This window comes from Lathyrus oleraceus, chromosome 7 (assembly GCF_024323335.1).
Source record: "Lathyrus oleraceus cultivar Zhongwan6 chromosome 7, CAAS_Psat_ZW6_1.0, whole genome shotgun sequence".
Classification (NCBI taxonomy): domain Eukaryota; kingdom Viridiplantae; phylum Streptophyta; class Magnoliopsida; order Fabales; family Fabaceae; genus Lathyrus; species Lathyrus oleraceus.
The window spans coordinates 182,137,830-182,159,043 of NC_066585.1; the positions used below are offsets into that span (position 1 = coordinate 182,137,830).

The window sequence follows — 21,214 nt, forward strand, 5'->3', positions numbered from 1 at the left end:
GAGATTTTCTGAGTTGGTTAACAAGAGTAGGATCTATGATGAGGATAGTCATGAGAGTGCTGCTCATTACAAGTCCTTGCATGATAAGAAAGGAAAAGGGTAATTCCGAGGGAAGTCGTATGATGGTAAGAAGAAATCTGGTGATGGCAAGAAGCCGAGTGGGGGAGGATCTCGTACTCCTGTCAAGTGCTTCAGATGTGGTGTTGAGGGACATCGTGCTCCTGAGTGTCCTAAGGGAGATGTGACTTGTTTCAAGTGTGACAAGCAAGGTCACAAATCTTTTGATTGCAGAGTTGGTTCGAACGTGACTTGTTACAACTGTGGTAAGCAAGGGCACATTAGTACCAAGTGCAACAAGCCGAAGAAGGAGCAAGCCAAAGGGAAAGTGTTTGCATTGTCCGGTGCTGATACTTATGCTGAGGAGAGATTGATTTGAGGTACATGCTTTACTAATAATATGCCTTTGATTGCTATTATTGATACCGGTGCGACACATTCTTTTATTTCTTTGGATTGTGCTAAGAGATTGAATCTTGAATTATCTGTTATGCGTGGAAGCATGGTTATTGATACTCCGACTATGGGTTCAGTGACTACTTCATCTATTTGCTTTAAATGTCTGTTGAATATTTGTGATAAAGATTTTGAAGTTGATTTAGTGTGTCTTCCATTGAGTCAACTTGATGTTATTTTGGGAATGGATTGGTTGAGGGCCAACCATCTCTATATCAATTGTTTTGCGAAAGCAGTTCTTTTTCTTGAGCCAGAGAAGGAAGGTGATTTATTCTTGTCTACTCAACAAGTGAATGAATCTGTGCGAGATGGTGCTGAAGTGTTTATGTTGTTGGCAAGTTTGAAGCTTAGTGAAAATGGAACAATGGGTGAATTTCCAGTTGTTCGTGATTTTCCTGAAGTGTTTCCTGATGAGGTTAGCGATTTTCCGCCTGAACGTGAAGTTGAGTTCATGATTGATTTGATTCCTGGTACTAGTCTGATATTGATGGCTCCGTATCGGATGTCACCATCTAAGATGAAAGAGTTGAAGTGTCAACTAGAGGATTTGCTTGATAAGAGGTTTATTCGTCCGAGTGTGTCACCATGGGGTGCACCTGTCTTGTTAGTTAAGAAGAAAGAAGGTACTATGAGGTTGTGTGTGGATTACAGACAACTGAATAAGGTTAGTATCAAGAATAAGTATCCGCTTCCAAGGATTGATGATTTGATGGATCAGTTGGTTGATGCTTGTGTGTTTAGCAAGATCGATTTAAGGTCTGGGTATCATCAGATCCGTGTGAAAGCTGAAGATATTCAGAAGACTGCTGTTAGAACAAGGTATGGACACTATGAGTATTCGATGATGCCTTTCGGTGTGACGAATGCACCTGGTGTATTTATGGAGTACATGAATTGGATTTTTCACAAATATCTCGATAAGTTTGTTGTTGTGTTTATCGATGATATTTTGATCTACTCGAAGAGTGAAGAGGATCATGCTGAGCATTTGAGGATTGTTTTATCTGTATTGAAAGAGAAGTAGTTGTTTGCTAAACTTTCAAAGTGCGAGTTTTGGTTGAAGGAAATGAGTTTCCTTAGCCATGTGATCTCTAGTGGTGGTATTTCGGTTTATCCTTCTAAGGTTGATGCTATATCTCAATGGGAAGCGTCGAAAATTGTGTCTGAGATTCGTAGTTTTCTTGGTTTGGCAAGTTATTATCAAAAGTTTATTGAAGGTTTTTCTAAGTTATCTTTACCGTTAACGCAATTGACTAGGAAAGGTCAAGCTTTCATTTGGACTGCACAGTGTGAAGCTAGTTTTCAAGAGCTGAAGAGAAGATTGACTATTGCTCCTATTTTGATTTTACCGAATCCATCAGAACCATCTGTTGTGTATTGTGATGCTTCTTTGATGGGTTTAGGAGGTGTGTTAATGCAGAATCAACAAGTTGTAGCTTATGCTTCAAGGCAACTCAAAGTGCATGAGAGGAATTATCCGACTCATGATTTGGAATTAGTTGTTATTGTGTTTGTTTTGAAGATTTGGAGACATTATTTGTTTGGGTCAAGATTCGATGTGTTTAGTGATCACAAGAGTTTGAAGTATTTGTTCGATCAGAAAGAGTTGAATATGAGGCAAAGGAGATGGTTGGAATTCTTGAAGGATTATGATTTTGGTTTGAATTACCATCCTGGCAAAACGAATGTTGTAGCCGACGCTTTGAGTAGGAAATCTTTGCATATGTCGATGTTGATGGTGCGAGAATTGGATTTACTTAAACAATTTTGAGATATGAGTTTGGTTTGTGAAGAGACTTCTTTTGGAGTGAAGCTTGGTATGTTCAAGCTTACTAGTGGAATTTTGGATGAGATTCGAGAAGGTCAGAAATCTGATTTGGTTTTGGTATATCGATTGACATTAATCAATCAAGGTAAAGGTGGTGATTTTCGGATTGATGAGAATGGTATCATGAGATGTCATGATAGAGTTTGTGTTCCCGATGTTTCGGATATGAGAAAGAGGATTCTTGATGAAGGACATCGTAGTGGTTTGAGTATTCATCCTCGTGCTACTAAGATGTATCAAGATTTGAGGAAATTGTTTTGGTGGCCTGGTATGAAGAAAAAGATTACGAAATTTGTGTATTCGTGTTTGATTTGTCAGAAATCGAAGATTGAGCATCAGAAGCCGTCTGGTTTGTTATAACCGTTATCTATTCCTGAATGGAAATGGGATGGTATTTCTATGGATTTTTTTTCTGGTTTACCTAGGACTCCGAGTAATTGTGAAGCTATTTGGGTTATTGTGGACAGGTTGACGAAATCTACTCACTTTATTCTGATTAGAATGGATTATCCGATTGAGAGGCTTGCATAGTTGTATATTGAGAAAATTGTCAATTTGCATGGTATTCCGTCTAGCATTATGTCAGATAGGGATGCAAGGTTTACTTCGAGATTTTAGGAAGGTTTGCAACGTGCTTTAGGTACAAAGTTGTGTTTGAGTTTTGCTTATCATCCGCAGACAGATGGTCAGACTGAGAGGACGATTCAGTTGCTTGAGGATCTTTTGAGAGCTTGTGTTTTGGAACAGGGAGGTACTTGGGATAGTTATTTGCCTTTGATTGAGTTTACCTACAACAATAGTTTTCATTCGAGTATTGGTATGGCTCCGTTTGAAGCTTTGTATGGTAGAAGGTGTAGGACGCCTTTGTGTTGGTACGAATATGGAGAGTGTGTTGTGGTTGGACCTGAGATAGTTCAATAGACTACTGATAAGATTAAGATGATCAGAGAGAAGATGAAGGTTTCTCATAGACGTCAGAAGAGTTACCATGACAAGAGAAGGAAAGCGCTTGAGTTTGAGGTAGATGATCATGTGTTTTTAAGAGTTACTCCGGTAACGAGTGTTGGTAGAGCATTGAAATCACGTAAGTTGACGCCGGGTTTAATTAGTCAGTATCAGATTTCCGAGAAAGTAGGTGATGTGGCTTATCGAATTACGTTGCCGCCGTCACTTGCTAATCTCCATGATGTGTTTCACGTGTCTCAATTGAGGAGATACATTGTGGATCCTTCGCATGTTGTCCAATTAAACGATGTTGAGGTTAGAGATAATTTGATCGTGGAGACATTACCTATGCATATAGAAGATGGAGAGGTGAAACAACTCCATGGTAAAGAGATCGCTTTGGTGAAAGTCGTTTGGGGAGGACCGGTTGGTGGAAATGTGACGTGGGAGCTTGAGAGTCAGATGAGGGATTCATATCCTGAGTTGTTTGCTTGAGGTAATTTTTTAGGACGAAAATATTTCAAGTGGGGGAGAGTTGTAACACCCCGATTTAATTTCCGTATTTATTTATTAGGTGTTTATTTTAATTAATCATTATTTGGTGTGATAATTAATTAAATATGTGTTCTGGTGATTATTTGAATATATGTGTTAGTTGAATAATCGAATTTTATGAGTAGAAATAACAATTGTCTTGTAATGGGCCTAATTAATTAGAATGGATGGATAAGTGGGTTAAGTCCATTATGAGTTAAAAAGATAGTAAGGGTTTTAGAGATTAGAGTTAGTTTTGTAAAATAAGAGAAGAAGAGAGAATAAAAGAGAAGGAAAGAGAAGAGAAAGAGGAGAAGAGGAAACTAGAAGAAGAAGGACCTAGAGATTTCATCTATACTAAGGTAAGGGTGGGATTTCAAGTGGTCATGGATAAATATAATGTATGTGGGTTAGATATCATGAACTTACGATTTGGGGATTTTGATTTTTGAGAAACCCTAACATGTCTTTATGTTTTAATCCATGAAATTGATGTTTATATTATACTATGATGTTTCTATATTAAATTTCATGAATGAGTATGTGAATAGAACATGATTTGGTGTATAATTGCATGTTTGAGTTTCACTTGAAAATGGTTGATTTGAGATTTTGGTGAAAATTAGTGGAGTTTAGAATCTTGTTTCTATGATCCTAATAGTTGCTATATGATATATATATATATATATATATATATATATATATATATATATATATATATATATATATATATATATATATATATATATATATATATATATATATATATATATATATATATATATATATATATATATATATATATATATATATATATATATATATATATATATATATATATATATATATATATATATATATATATATATATATATATATATATATATATATATATATATATATATATATATATATATATATTGTATAACAATTTATTTCATGAAAAATGATGGATTAACATGGTTTTATGATGAAAATTCGTGTTGGACAACGGCATTTTCGCAACAGCAGTTTTTCTGGTTTTTGACAGCATTTTCGCAACAACAAATTTTCTGGTTTTGACAGCATTTTGAAAAACTTGTAAATTAAATAACTTTTGAACCGTAACTCCGTTTGAGGTGTCATTTGGACCGTTACGAAGCTAAGAATATTATCTATAACGTGATATTCATTTTGATAACAGTAGATTAATATTTTATCAAAAGAATCCTAATATGGATGTATGTTGTATGTGTGGTGAATGTGAATGACATGTTTTCTATTGTTTGGCATGTATTGGATGGTTTTAGATGGATTTTGTGAAGAAATATAATACTTGAAATTATGTATGTGATGATGTGAATTGGTGAATTTGATGAATAGCATGAATTGGCTTGTTATTGTTTGGGATTGAAGTCATGTTAGGTGTATGTTGTGCAAATGTTGGATGCGGTATGTTTATGTATGATTAAGGGGTTGCGATCGTCTTAATTGTATGAGTCTTATTGTTGTTGCACACTTACACTAGCATGAGTCTATGAAAGAGGCAATGTTGGATAATCTCGCGTAGTGTAGCGGTGTATTCGTCACTTTATGATTTATTGATTAAACCAAAAGCAAAGCATACAAAGAATCGAGTCGCCACCGCACTTTTATTTATCCAAAGGAATGGCTAAAAAGCGAACAAAAGCCTAAGAAGTTTTACACATAGAAAACCAATGAAAAGATCAGAGATCTGGGTAAGGGGTTAATTACGCAATGGGAAGGTGTTAGGCACCCAAAACGTCCTAGGTACTCCTAGGGAGCCCTTTTCACAACTTGTTGTATGAAATGTTATTTGCTTATTGTCGCATCCATGAAAAACAACCGGCGAGCTAGAACAAAACAACACAGAGCCGCCACCGTGCGTTATTTATCCCAAAGAGGGAAAGGAAACGCTCGAAGTAAACCTAGAAAAGACATGATCTCGCAACCAAAGAGAATGGGATCGGGAGTCGGTTATGCGAAGGGAAGGTATTAGCACCCCTACGCATCCGTCGTACTCGACGGGATCCACGCTCAAAAGATAGGAAAAGGTTGCTAAAACAAAACATCACACACACACACTGAAGACAACACAAGTGGAGGAAGAGGGGAGAGGGCTCGCTAGGACATCGCATCTTATGCCTACGTATCTCATCTGGAATGAGAATCAGAGCTGCCGTAGTTCGGCTCACGCACGCCGAAATAAAACACACGCACAGACGTTGAGACGTCAAAACAAACAGGCAAACATGGAAACCGAATGCCAATCGCTGGACTTACATCAGACTCCGAACCAAACAAACCCACACTGGAAACCAAATGCCATTTGATGGACTTATATTGGACTCCAAGCACACAACAAGAGGATACGGAATGCCAATCGCTGGGCTTACATCCATCTCCTAACACACAAGAAGGTTAACACACAAACAAGTTACTAAGGAGTCTGGCACTCGAGCCTAGCAACTTTCAAGCAAACAAACAAAAAAGAAAAAGGGTGCCCGGAGAGATCTCGTACGACCTCCTGCCTACGTACCTCATCTGGTATGAGGATCAGGGCAACGTAGTTCCCCTTAACAGGGGAGAAACTTTCTCCTAACCAGGGACTGGGAAATGACCAACTAGAAGGGAGACTGACTCGAGCCTAATAGTTATCATGTATTCCACAATGGTCCTAGGTTGAGTTTTCTACCTAACTTGCACAGGCAGCAAGCTAATCCTAAACAGGCAAAGCAAAGCATGCAAGCATAATCAAAACAAAGCAAACATACACAATTAGCACACACTATATACAAACAAAGTGGGCTCACACAAGGGTTAGGCTGCAAAAGCAAGCCAACTGTATCAGGGTGATGTTAGCTCTTAACCCTAACATTGAGAGTTAGGGTGAAGCAGATGAAATAGGAAGTGAGGGGTGTGCCTCATAGCTCTTATCCCTGGCCTGGGAGAGCTTTAGACAAAGGAAGTGTGGGTTCAGAAAGTGGGAACCCTTCTACACTTATGACTGACTCAACATGGATCTTGGGTTAATGTCCACAATGCATCAACATCAGTTGTGTGAGCAAAGGGATGACTCAACTGAATAGCAGGAGATGGATTGCACATCTCTTGTATCTGCCAATTGCCTTATTCAAGGTCTTTTCCTGCTTGGGGACAAAGATAAACAAGCACAAACATTGCCTCTTAAGGAGGACTTCAGACAGGTGCCTGACCAAATAACAGGCCAGGTCTTCCAGACTACATGGAGTTAGTGAGTTCTATACCTCAATTGGTTAAGCAACCAAGCAACAGCAAAAGCAAGTTCACAATGAACTATAGCAACTAATGTACCTGAAAACAATCTAACATAATCAGTACACAGCTCAAACAGTCAAACAGATAGTTATAAGTCAACAGTTAACTGTACACAAGCAATGCATCAAGCAAAGCACAAGCCAATGCTCAACACAAATGACTTAGAAGCCACCTACAAAACAAACTTAATGTTAATCAACATCAATCAAATAAGCAACTCAAGCCATGTGAATCAATTCCTCAATGCCATATGCTTCTTAACCTGCAAACCAAGCTCAAACATGAGAAGCAAACCCCTAGGACAAGGCCTAGGGTCAAAGAGGGAGAAATAATTCAAAACAGAACATGAAACTTGGCACAAATCAAGTTCAAACAAATTAGAACAATGTCCAAGTGGTCTCACATTCATATCATACACCAATTTCATTTCACAAGGCATCTAAAGCAAAACATGCAAGTTCAAAGCTCATTGGACCAAACAGAATGAATCAATCCAAACTAACTCAAAAATAATTCAATAAATCTCAAGAAAAATCATGGCTAAATAGCACTCATAACATGATCATCACACCAAATTTCAAGTCATTTGAACAAGTGGAAGCAAGTCAATTAAAATCCATAATTCAAAGCATGCTCAAACAAGCTCAAACAAGGCACAAATTCATGCATCAACTTCAAGCAAGCACAAAACAGAATTGGCACAAGATAAATGGATCACACCAAAGCCATAGCAAACTTAAAGGTGTCTAGAACACATGTGAAAAATTTCAGGTCCATCCAATAAACATCAAGAATTTCACAAATCATATAAGATCATGACTCACAAAAATTCCACAATTGGTCAAACAGAAAGGAAATTCTCCAACAAATTGGAAATGCACTCAAAAATTCTACAGAAATTCACACTCAACCTTAACATCTAGAAGAATCAACATGCTAAAATTCAGATTAATTGGCATAGAATTGGCATGGCAAATAAAATCAGGAAGTCAAGAAAGTAAAGGTGTGACACAAATTGTCACACCTACATTCATCATAGCATATCTCCACAACCAGAAATGATAAAATCACAAACTCTATACCAAAAAATCCCTACAGGTGTCTAGTTTACACATGCAAAATTTTAGCCTCATTGGATTAAGCATCATCATTTCATGAAAGAAAAGGCAAGCAAGGTGCAAGCAAACACATGTTCACATAAACCCTAGGCAACATTAAAAACCACACGTGCACAATTTTTGTAAAAATCACCATAAAAGAGTAGAGATTACAAGGATCATTGCACAAAAAAATCTCATGTGAATTGGATCATTATTTTGACAGTTATGAATTTTTTAATGTGGAGAAAAATTAAAAAAACATGGAAAACATACATGAATGGCAAGGCATAATATGGAAAAAAAATGGAATAAGGCAAAATGTGAAAGTGCTTTGGTCCAGGCTCGAACCGGCGAGCAATTAAAACGAGCGCGCCACTTAATGAAACGCACCGTTTCATTAAGTGCTGTGGCAAGGCGCTATTGGCTGCATGGGACAGAAACCACAAAAAGCATGCAAAACAAGCTTGAACAAGATCAAAACACGCCTGGAAATGAGTTCATCATCACCTTCATACAGTTCATCATAAACCCTAGGCTCAAGAACAAATCGTTTCAGAAATTAACAAGACCTATATCATTAGAATCCTTTTTCAACGTACATCACGAATCTCAAATCAATTTGGCCTAATTCTTCCTAGTTCCAAAGTTTCGAAGGAAAACATATTCACACATGAAACTTCTAATCCACATAACTTTCTCATTTCAGCATGAAAATCAATGATTCCAATTGCAGTTTACTCTACTAAGAAAGATCTACCAAAAGCATGCATTAATTTCAAGAATTATGATGCTCGAAAACTGACCTTGATTGGATGACAGAGTTGAAATAGGTTGTTTCAGGCCTTGGCAAGCAAAAACAGCAAATCGTCAGCTCTCATATGCATGAATGAAGCAAGGTTTGAGTGTTGATTGTGCACGAGAAGTCCAGAAAATCAAACTGCCATGGATGAACACACTTGCAACAGTTCCAAATTCAGCACCAAATCCTTCGAATCTTGCTACAATTCAACTCAATTATGCCTCTTGATGATGATTTGATCAAGGAAATAGCAAGACTTATGAAAAAAAATGGAGAAAAGTTGAGAGAAGAAGTTGAAGAATTTTTGGATTTCTAGATCTAGATCTCAATTTTGTTATGATTAATCAGAAAACAGTTATGATTATGGTTTTATATGTGATGCTAATGATGTTCACTAATCATGATTAGGCAAAATGCAAAGATTAGTGAAATTGGAAATTTTGGTGCACATTAGCAAATCCACCCTTATGTGCTCATACCAATGCAACAGTGCAATTTTCTGTTTTGGATCAATTGGAAATGTGGTTTCTAGGCCAAGGCAAGTGGAATTGAATGAATACCAAGCATAAATTTCAAACTTGATTTTTCCCTCCAATTTTCAAATGAAGTTCACATGAAAAGTCCAATTTTTTTTGTGAGGAGAATTCATGAATTATGATGCTTGAATTGGATAACTCATATCAAGAGTGAAATGTTGCAAAAAGTCCCACTTCATTTGGCCTTGTGGTTCAAAAGTTATGCACTCTTGAAATTCAAAATTTCTTGACCATGATTTGATCATAACTTGCCAACCACACATGAGAAATGGGTGTTCTAGGACTTTTTGGAAATGGGAGAACAAGATCTACAACTTTCATGTTGGACAAAATTTCATTTGAAGCATTTTTGGACATGTAATTTTAAGGAGAAGACCTTTCCATTTTTGGCAATTTTGAATTACAAATCACTTTCTATTTTTGGAAAGTTTTCATCTGACTTTATTTTCTTCATTGTTGATGATTGAAATGTCAAATGAAACTTGTTTGGACATGAATGAAGTGTCTCTAACCCTCTCCCACCTCCAAATCCATCAGTTGACCTTTGGTTGACTTTTGTGGACTGATAGATGAATTGGCTATGCACTGATGAACTTGAGCCTCAAACTCCTGATGAAATGGCTCAAACATGAAACCCTAGCTTCCACAAGATCATTAAAACCATGTGATGATCTCTCATCTCAATGAAGACCTCATCTCCTTGACAAGCCCTGATTGGCACAATGCATATGATTAGGGTTGACCAGAGGTCAAAACCCTAATCCCAAGGAAAATGATCAAGCACAATGAAACCCTTGGTGATGACAAGACCATGATGATGATGTACCATTTCAACCAAGATAATGATCAATCTCCTTGAGGAACCAAGAAACCCTAATTTGAAGTACCAACCCTCAAATGATTAGTGATCAATTCATGAGACCCTCAGGCATGAATCTTTTAACCCTTTTATCTTCTGAGAAAGACCTAGGAGGATGACTTGCTTATTGTGGCCACATGATATATAAAGATGCAATGACTAATGACCTAAAAAATGAAATGCAATATGCTCAGCTAGTCCCAAGAGAGGAAGGCAAATTTTGAGGTGTTACAGCTGCCCCTATTCAATCCACTGTGAACCTGTCGATATGAATAGCCTCGGCTTTCAGATGATCAGGATGAAGAGTGATTGAATACCAAGAACAGACGAACAATTTGCACTCTGATGGGAAATAATTAACAATGCCTGTCAGAATCGGCAAAGAAGCAATCTTAAAAGAAGAACCTGTCTGGTACGGAGAAAGTCGGTCGGAATACCGAAACAGCAACGTCGACCTGGATACCGAAATAAATGGTAACACAGGGATAACCATGGCCTGAACACCACCTATCCGCTGGGGATTATTATTACTATTTTTTTACTTTTTCTTGAACCCCGGAACTTTCTGATTGATAATCTTCTTTTCTTTTGCTTTTCTTGAACCCCGAACAAGTACTTTTCTTTCGCGCAGATGATCCCTGATCACCGCAGTTGAACCCCGACAACTTCATAGTAGTCTTGTTTGCCAAATAATGAACCCCGCTCTCCATTTGAACCCCAGTCGCCTGACGATAACTTGTGATCGCCATTGTGAACCCCGTTCTCCAGAAAACACCCTGTGTCTCCCTTTCTCCATTTGGACCCCGTTCTCCTTTTCTTGTGATAATTCCGTTGGCAATGTCGGAAATAAACACCAAAACACCACTCTGATGGCGACATATCAGAGGACACTCGACCAGACATTGACTGATGACTGGGAAGAAACTCGACGTTTACTTGACATCGAACAATGATGTTTACTTGACACCAAAGAAAACTCGACCAGACATTGACCAACGACTGGGAGGGAACTCGACGTTTACTGGACATCGAACAATGATGTTTACTTGACACCAAAGAAAACTCGACCAGACATTAACCAATGACTGGGAGGGAACTCGACGTTTACTGGACATCGAACAATGATGTTTACTTGACACCAAAGAAAACTCGACCAGACATTAACCAATGATTGGGAGGGAACTCGACGTTTACTGGACATCGAACAATGATGTTTACTTGACACCAAAGAAAACTCGACCAGACATTAACCAATGTCTGGGAGGGAACTCGACGTTTACTGGACATCGAACAATGATGTTTACTGACACCAAAGAAAACTCGACCAGACATTAACCAATGACTGGGAGGGAACTCGACGTTTACTGGACATCGAACAATGATGTTTACTTGACACCAAAGAAAACTCGACCAGACATTGACCAATGACTGGGAGGGAACTCGACGTTTACTGGACATCGAACAATGATGTTTACTGACACCAAAGGAAACTCGACCAGACATTAACCAACGACTGGGAGGGAACTCGACGTTTACTTGACATCGAACAATGATGTTTACTGACACCAAAGAAAGGATATTACAGGGATCGACATGACACTTACTGGTATCGCAGGGATGACATCCACATGTCAAAACCAGGCAGACGCTTGCCGTGGACTAACTGGGGAATGCTGTTGATCCAGAATCATGAGGCTGAACTCCTCAAAGTAACACCTTCCAACTTCCATCTCGCACGACAAAAATCTTCCTCCAATATCGCACTACCGGGGGGAAATACCATTGACCCAACGTCACAATGCTGAACTCCACAGAGTAACATCTTCACCATCTGGCGAAACTGAATCTCAAGCGGTAACCACGGCTCGAGTCGCGCTGATCGCGATCTACATTTCCATCTCTGTCCGACGGAAAAGTTTCCTCCAGTATCGTACTACCGGGGAACACTGTTGATCGGATGTCATGATGCTAAACTCCTCAGAGTAACATCTTCACCATCCGGCGAAACCCATTCTTGGATGGTAACCACGGCTTGGGGTTAACTTAAACTTGCAATGCTGATGTTGATCTTCCAACCAGCGAAACCACCTCTCAAATGGTAACCACGGCTTGAGTAGCACCTTCACCCACTGGCGAAACCAAATCTCAAACGGTAACCTCGGCTTGAGACTAGCTGATGCTTGTAATGATGATGCATGATGATTTTTAGCGCAATGCTCCATAATTATGGAAATGCTACGCAATTTATTATGCAGTATGCTATGATCTCCTAAATGATGCATGCATAAAAGGTATCCTCCCTTAAGGGACTCTTCTGGGGAGCTCGAGGCACTTTGCTGAGGAACTCGATAACACTCCGATCTCTACCCTGCTGGGGAATAGCACTGCTGCTGGGAAAAAGGCAACCCTTGTTAGGGAAAAACCTCCTCTGCACCTGATCCTCTTGGGGACATCGCTGGGGAAGAATCCACCAACGTACTCTGTGGGGAAACAACTGTCTTTGACTCGCTGGGGATACAACAACCCCGACTCTGCTTGGGAAACCACCACCCACAGATACCTCCGCTGGGAAACAGCAAACTTTCGGGCATGGCTGCTGAGGAAACATCGATCTACAACCTGCTGGGGAGATAACCATCCCGACCCTGCTAAGGAAAACACAGACCTTGAATCTGCTGGGGAGATAACAATCCCACCTCGGCTTGGGGAGATGAGGAAAGTCAGGTACTGAACACCCGTCGACTCGTCGAACCCTTGGCATTCACCGTCCAAATCCACTATCAGCTTTCCAATTTTGAGAACTCCCAGACTCGTCTGGACTTTTCTGATTCATCACCTTGTATTCCTGACGTCTCCGTACTCCACGGCTATCGAACTCCTGGGATTCATACAAACTTTTCAATCTCAGACTTTGAAGAGTCTTCTTGATTAATATCCAGGATCGTCGTACGTCTCTCGTCGTCTTTTCACCATTCCTCAATTCATTCGTCCCTGATTGGACTCCGTGGGGATCTTTTGTCAAAAGGCTTCCACATCACAACCTGCAAGTGAGTGAAAACATCTAACAACACCTGCAAAAGAGATCGTTAGATAAAACGTGCCCCAGGCGTGTCAAGATTTCAACACTTGGGTCACTCAACCTTCCGAATAAGATTTCAAATTTTCAATCTTATAAACATGCATTGGAAGGGATCTCCATGTCTCAAAATGCAAAGATTCTTTATCATAATAATTGGATGTTTTTGCAATCAAAGCGGTAATGACAAACAAAAATAAAATTATTTGACTGAATATGCATTTTATTGATTGAAAAAAATGTGTGGCTCATGAATGAGCAATACAAAGGAAGCAATTCCTGAAAAGAGGTAATCGCGCACAAAAGGAAAAATCTATCCTAATGGCAATGTGAAACCACGATCTCATCGAGTTCCAACTCGGTTACACCCCATATGTCCTCAGACTTTCCGTGCTTTCTGCCTTCTGAACAAGATGATTCCGATTGATCCCTACCGGGTATTATCCATGTGTCCAAAGTACAAAAGATCATGCCAGACGCAGTTGTTCGCTTCAATCCCTCTTTTGCCTGGACCGCCCTTTCGGGTTTTCAGTCCACCGGGATACCCTTTTTTGCCCAAGTCGCCTTTTCAGGTTTTCGACTTGCCGGGTGTACAGTTTTTCATTTTATCCCTAATTTTTGCCCGAACCTTTTCTTTCTGTTTTTTGGTTCGCCGGGATGCCCCTTTTTGCCTGGACTCTTTTATTCTTTTCGTCCAGCGGGTCTTTTTTTATACGAAGTATTTTTTAACTGCGTCTGCATCCGCAGGGGATGGAAAATCCTCGCCACTCATGGTTGTCAGCAACAAGGCTCTGTCGGAGAAAACCTTCTTGACCATGCTGGGGATTCATGATTGGGTGTCCACTTGCCCCTACGATTGTTGAGGAGTAAGGATCCTTTTCAATACCAGCTTTCCCACGTGGGATGCACGAGGTCGCACTTCTTGATTAACAACACGCTTCATCCGCTGCTGGTACAACTGCCCCATGACAAATAACCGTCAGCCTCTTTTCCTCAGTCAGGCTCCATGCGTCATACCGAGTCTTTATCCACTCAGCCTCCTCTAATTTCTCACCCATCAGGGCTCTCCACCACGGGATCTAGACTTCAGCAAGTAATATTACTTCTATCCCATACACGAGCGAGCGCGGCATTGCCCCAGTAGACGTACGCACCGAAAATCGATACCCAGGATACAAGCTTCGTACTCAGCCACCATTGTTGGTGCATTCACATGTTATCCGGGCAACGAAAGGAATGTGGGATCTTTTTTTTTTTTTTTGCGTAACCAACACGGCACTAACTCATCCTCATTAACCTTCCCCATCAGAATCCGTTCGGATTCAGGGTCAGGCCCCTCCTCCGGGATCGGTTCCTCACAATCTTTCGATTTGAGCACCTCGAGATGTCCTCATCAGGGAACTCAAACTTCCTTGGTTGATAATCCTCAATGGGTTGCTGGGCGATGTAATCAGACAATACACCCCTTGATTGCTTTCTGAGAGTATCACAAATCAGTCAGCATTCTTTTGCACTCTCACAACCCGTCCGGTCAATGCTAGATTCTCAAACCCATACTTGATCGGATCCATCTTGGAAATCCACAAAGTGGTATGAACCAGCATACATTGTCTCAGTCGGCGAGCAGCCTATGCCAAAGTACAGCAAGTTTTCTCGAGCAGTGAATGTACTATTTCACAGTCGGTAAACTTTTTGCTAAGGTAAATTGCATGCTCTTTTCGACCAGACTCGTCATGCTGCCCCAGTACACACCCCATAGACCCCTCAAAGGCCGTCAAGTATAGGGTTTACGGTCTCTCTCCATAGGGAGGCAACAGAATCGGAGGCTCCTGCCACTTATTCTTTTATTTCTCAATGCCCCTTGGCAATCATTATTCCACCTGACCGTTTGATTTTTCTTTCTCAGCTTGAATATGGGTTCACACGTGGCTGTTAGGTGAGATATGAACCGTGAAATGCAGTTCAATCTACCTGAGAAACCACAAACCTCTCTTTCCGTTCTCGGTTCAGGCATTTCTTTTTTTTTTTTTAACAGGATCAACCTCGATTCCTCTTTTACAATGAACCCCAACATCTTACCGGACCGCACTCTGAAAGTGCACTTATCTGAATTCAACCTCCGTTTGAATTGTCTCAACTGGTCCACTCAGTTGGGCCAGATCTACCAGATGCCCCTCTTCTGTTTGGGACTTTGCTATCATGTCATCAACATAGCATTCAATTTCATGATGAATCATATCATGAAACAAAGTCACCATGGCTCTCTGATAAGTAGCACCGGCGTTCTGCTTCTCTAGAGGACAGTCTTCTCTCCATGGTAGCTTGTGCACAACGACATCGGTATCCGACCCTGGCATATCCTGACACGACCAGGCGAAGGTATCCACATGCTCTTTCAACAAGGCTACCATTCTGCTCTCGACTCGCCTCTAAAACGGCCTCAATTTTCATTTCCTTTCTGACCTCGGCGGTATACAAGTTAACAAGCTCAACTTACTCTTCGTGCAGCTGAATCACCTTCTCCTCTTGTTTCAACAACCTAGTTAATCTTCCAACAGATCACAATCTTCTTCGCCTTCTTCTTCGGCATGATGGATCGGATTGTCGAAGTCATACAAAGGTGTAACCGATTTGTTATCAATGAGATCCAGAGAATTACTTTTTTGAAGTTGGAACGAGACAAATCAAAAAAAGGAAAAAACTGAAAACAAACATTGCCATTTTTATTTGTTTTTTAAACTGCAAAAATAAATGAAAAAACAGGGAACACCGCTTTTAACGTGAAAAACATCCATTTATTAATGATGCAAAACGTTGCATAATGAAACATATGAGATGGCCCTTACAATGGACCAATACGTTTCGGGCAAAACGTATGGCTTTCATGCAAACAGTATTGAAAACAGAAAATATTACTCTTCCGGATGAGTGACAGTGATGATCTTTGAGGCCCTCCAGTTCTGGATCTCCATCCCTGGTACGCACGGTTTTATCCAACCATCAAACTCGCAGTTACTGTCAGTCTCTTCACCTACCGCACAGGCGTGATCCGAATCTTCAGCAATTGCACCCACCAACGCCTGACCATGTGCCGGCATGGGATTGGCATTAACATTCGGAGATGGTGCAAAATTGATGGCCTTGGAGTCTACCAGATCCTGGACAACATGCTTAAAAGCTCTACAGCCCTCAATGTTATGCCCTGGTGTACCAGAATGGAATTCACACTGGGCGTTCTCATCATAATTAGGAGGCCTCTGATCTGATCTTAACGAAACCATCGCCCTTGGCTGAACCAACCCAAGATCCATCAACTTTTCAAACAGAACAGCATATGTCACGGGTGGCTTATCAAATTGACGATCAATCCCTTTTCCCCTCACTTGGTACCCGGCTCTCTGTGCTCTCTGTTGAGGTGGCTGATGTTGCTGTCGTACTGACTGATTACCAGCAGGGGTGGTTACCGCAGCAGTGTGCTGGTAGTAACGATCCCTACCGTGTCCCCTTTGGGCATACACAGCACTCGATTCACCCTCATTCTTGCGCTGATCGTTCCCAAATGGTTTCTTTACTCCAGACGACGGAGCATTTCCCTGTATTTTCCCCATTCTCAGCCAACTTTCGATTCTCTCACCAGCCACTACAATGTCTGCAAAACCAGTGACGGGACAACCCACCATCCTTTCAGCAAAAATCCCCTGCAGGGTACCCATGAATAGATCAGACATCTCCCGATCCACCAGCGGAGGTTGAACTCTGGCAGCCAACTCCCTCCATCTTTGGGCATACTCTTTAAACCCCTCGTTTGGCTTCTGAGACATACCCTGCAGCTGGGTACGGCCAGGAGCCATGTCAGCGTTAAACCGGTACTGTTTAAAGAACGCATCTCCGAGATCCTGCCAGCTCTTAATATCAGAAGACTTCAACTTGGTGTACCATTCAAGAGATCCGCCAGACAGACTGTCTTGGAAAAAGTACATCCAGAGCTTCTGATCCGTCGTATAGGCAGAAATCTTGCGGACAAAAGCTTGAAGGTGAGTTTCCGGGCAGGAACTCCCATTGTACTTATCAAATGCGGGCGCCTTGAACTTTTGTGGGATCACAATCCCCTCTACCAGCCCCATGTTCGACATATTGACAATCCCCGGAGTGGCATGGCTTTCCAGAGCCCTGATCTTGTCTGCCAGCACCTGAATTTCTTTGTTGGGTGGCTGGACACCATATTGCCCAAACGGCTCATTATGCATTGAGAATTGATCAACTTCTCGGTCTTCCTCCCTATCATCTTCAACCCCAAAGAAGGGAGGGAACAGACTGTCCTTCATATTATTACCCATCGGACCGGGTCCACCACCTGCGGCAGCACCAAAACCACCGGCATTATTCACTACTCCCACAGTCGTCCTTTTTCCGCCTTCCCTAGAACCACCAAGCCCCTGGTTGGAAACACCATCCAGGTTGACACCGCTGTTGGCAGCTGAAGCCCGCTCGAGCTTCTCAACTTTATCAGCTAGTGCTTTCTGCCCAACTGCAAACCCTTGCATGATATTGATCAACTCATTCATCTTCTCTTTCAGCTCGAGAACATCTGTATTGGGTAGATCCGTCAGTCTAGGTGTATTGCGTCTGGTGAAGTATCTGTGTGGACGTGTTGAGTGCAAGGGAATGATTCGGCGTGCGCGAGCAATGATTCTTGAGTAAACCCAAACATGTTAGAAACTGACACCTGCAAAATAGAAGACAGGTTATTATGACTCACACATGAATGCAATGTCTATCCGCATGAGGAACACTCTTTCCTTCGATTCTGGCTTCATCGAGATGGATAAAAAATTCGACAATAACATTCTGACATCAGGATGTCTCTCAACCAGAATCTCAATCGAGAATGTACCCTGAGTATGGATAGACATGAGTTAGATGCCGATGAATGCAAAATATGGATGATGCTGATGCGTGAATGCGATGCACTGTGCCATCCTCCAAGTCATCTGAACATTTGTTGCACTGAAGCCTGATCTCTGAACTGATCACAACCATCTGAAGGAATATGTAACCACAAATCCGACTTGGGGGTTCCGAAATAAACGGAACTGAAAGGTACATCACCATCATCAACAGAGATCCACTGATCTGATAATCACAAAATCATCTAAACCAGCCCGGGGAATCCTGAAATAAACGGATCCCCGCTGATAAATAACACGGATAGAACTCCGGCGTTTCAGAAACAAATGTCCATAAATCCGACTTATAAATAGGACTCTGATCAACAGAACCATCAGTCACCATCAAAGTCACCATCAGAACATGCATCTGTAAGAATCAACCCTCCCCTCACAGGTGAATTCTAATCAGGTCATCCTAAGGCGGATAATGGTCTTGACAATCGGGCAAAGATACTCAACGGGTTTGCCCTTTCGGGTGTGCCATTGCAGCTCTCTTAAGATCATCTAAACCAAAGATCCGGGAAAGAACGGTCACCGAAGTCAATAGCTCAAAAGAGGTAACCCAACCAAAGTGGAATACTCCAAAATGGAAGAGCTCTCTCAGATGAACCTCGTCCGGCTTGTGGTACGTCACATCGCAACAACATGCCCAACCAACATGTGAGGAACGTGAGACCACACTAATCCTAGGTGTATACTCGGGCCTGGGTTTTAGCCCCACTCAGAACACCCACCCCAAACAGAGGAACCAACCTGTACAGATTCAGCACAATGATAATATGATGCATGCAAACATATATGCAAATATATACACAACATAATAATCATAAATTCAATAAATAAAGCAGCACAAGCAACCAAAACTATCCTAGAGAGCGCTAGGAATGACTCGCTTAGGGAAGATGGACCAGCGGGAGGTCAACTTCTAAATCCCCAGCAGAGTCGCAAGCCGCCACCGTGCGTTATTTATCCCAAAGAGGGAAAGGAAACGCTCGAAGTAAACCTGGAAAAGACATGGTCTCGCGACCAAAGAGAATGGGATCGGGAGTCGGTTATGCGAAGGGAAGGTATTAGCACCCCTACGCATCTGTCGTACTCGACGGGATCCACGCTCAAAAGATAGGAAAAGGTTGCTAAAACAAAACATCACACACACACACTGAAGACAACACAAGTGGAGGAAGAGGGGAGAGGACTCGCTAGGACATCGCATCTTATGCCTACGTATCTCATCTGGAATGAGAATCAGAGCTGCCGTAGTTCGGCTCACGCACGCCGAAATAAAACACACGCACAGACGCTGAGACGTCAAAACAAACAGGCAAACATGGAAACCGAATGCCAATCGCTGGACTTACATCAGACTCCGAACCAAACAAACCCACACTGGAAACCAAATGCCATTTGATGGACTTATATTGGACTCCAAGCACACAACAAGAGGATACGGAATGCCAATCGATGGGCTTACATCCATCTCCTAACACACAAGAAGGTTAACACACAAACAAGTTACTAAAGAGTCTAGCACTCGAGCCTAGCAACTGTCAAGCAAACACACAAAAAAGAAAAAGGGTGCCCGGAGAGATCTCGTACGACCTCCTGCCTACGTACCTCATCTGGTATGAGGATCAGGGCAACGTAGTTCCCCTTAACAGGGGAGAAACTTTCTCCTAACCAGGGACTGGGAAATGACCAACTAGAAGGGAGACTGACTCGAGCCTAATAGTTATCATGTATTCCACAATGGTCCTAGGTTGAGTTTTCTACCTAACTTGCACAGGCAGCAAGCTAATCCTAAACAGGCAAAGCAAAGCATGCAAGCATAATCAAAACAAAGCAAACATACACAATTAGCACACACTATATACAGACAAAGTGGGCTCACACAAGGGTTAGGCTGCAAAAGCAAGCCAACTGTATCAGGGTGATGTTAGCTCTTAACCCTAACATTGAGAGTTAGGGTGAAGCAGATGAAATAGGAAGTGAGGGGTGTGCCTCATAGCTCTTATCCCTGGCCTGGGAGAGCTTTAGACAAAGGAAGTGTGGGTTCAGAAAGTGGGAACCCTTCTACACTTATGACTGACTCAACATGGATCTTGGGTTAATGTCCACAATGCATCAACATCAGTTGTGTGAGCAAAGGGATGACTCAACTGAATAGCAGGAGATGGATTGCACATCTCTTGTATCTGCCAATTGCCTTATTCAAGGTCTTTTCCTGCTTGGGGACAAAGATAAACAAGCACAAACATTGCCTCTTAAGGAGGACTTCAGACAGGTGTCTGACCAAATAACAGGCCAGGTCTTCCAGACTACATGGAGTTAGTGAGTTCTATACCTCAATTGGTTAAGCAACCAAGCAACAACAAAAGCAAGTTCACAATGAACTATAGCAACTAATCTACCTGAAAACAATCTAACATAATCAGTACACAGCTCAAACAGTCAAACAGATAGTTACAAGTCAACAGTTAACTGTACACAAGCAATGCATCAAGCAAAGCACAAGCCAATGCTCAACACAAATGACTTAGAAGCCACCTACAAAACAAACTTAATGTTAATCAACATCAATCAAATAAGCAACTCAAGCCATGTGAATCAATTCCTCAATGCCATATGCTTCTTAACCTGCAAACCAAGCTCAAACATGAGAAGCAAACCCCTAGGACAAGGCCTAGGGTCAAAGAGGGAGAAATAATTCAAAACAGAACATGAAACTTGGCACAAATCAAGTTCAAACAAATTAGAACAATGTCCAAGTGGTCTCACATT

The 21,214-nt window shown here is 41.3% G+C and overlaps 2 protein-coding genes across 2 annotated transcripts; both read left to right on the forward strand.

The window, feature by feature from the left end:
• The first annotated feature begins 547 nt into the window (after positions 1-547).
• LOC127102777 (uncharacterized) lies at positions 548-2,841 on the forward strand. The gene is made up of 3 exons (XM_051040109.1): positions 548-1,136; positions 2,307-2,398; positions 2,809-2,841. The coding sequence occupies exons 1-3, from the start codon at positions 548-550 to the stop codon at positions 2,839-2,841; spliced, it is 714 nt and encodes a 237-aa protein (XP_050896066.1).
• A 439-nt stretch (positions 2,842-3,280) lies between these two features.
• LOC127102778 (uncharacterized) lies at positions 3,281-3,781 on the forward strand. Its single transcript, XM_051040110.1, has one exon. The coding sequence runs from the start codon at positions 3,281-3,283 to the stop codon at positions 3,779-3,781; it is 501 nt and encodes a 166-aa protein (XP_050896067.1).
• The last annotated feature ends 17,433 nt before the right edge of the window (positions 3,782-21,214 follow it).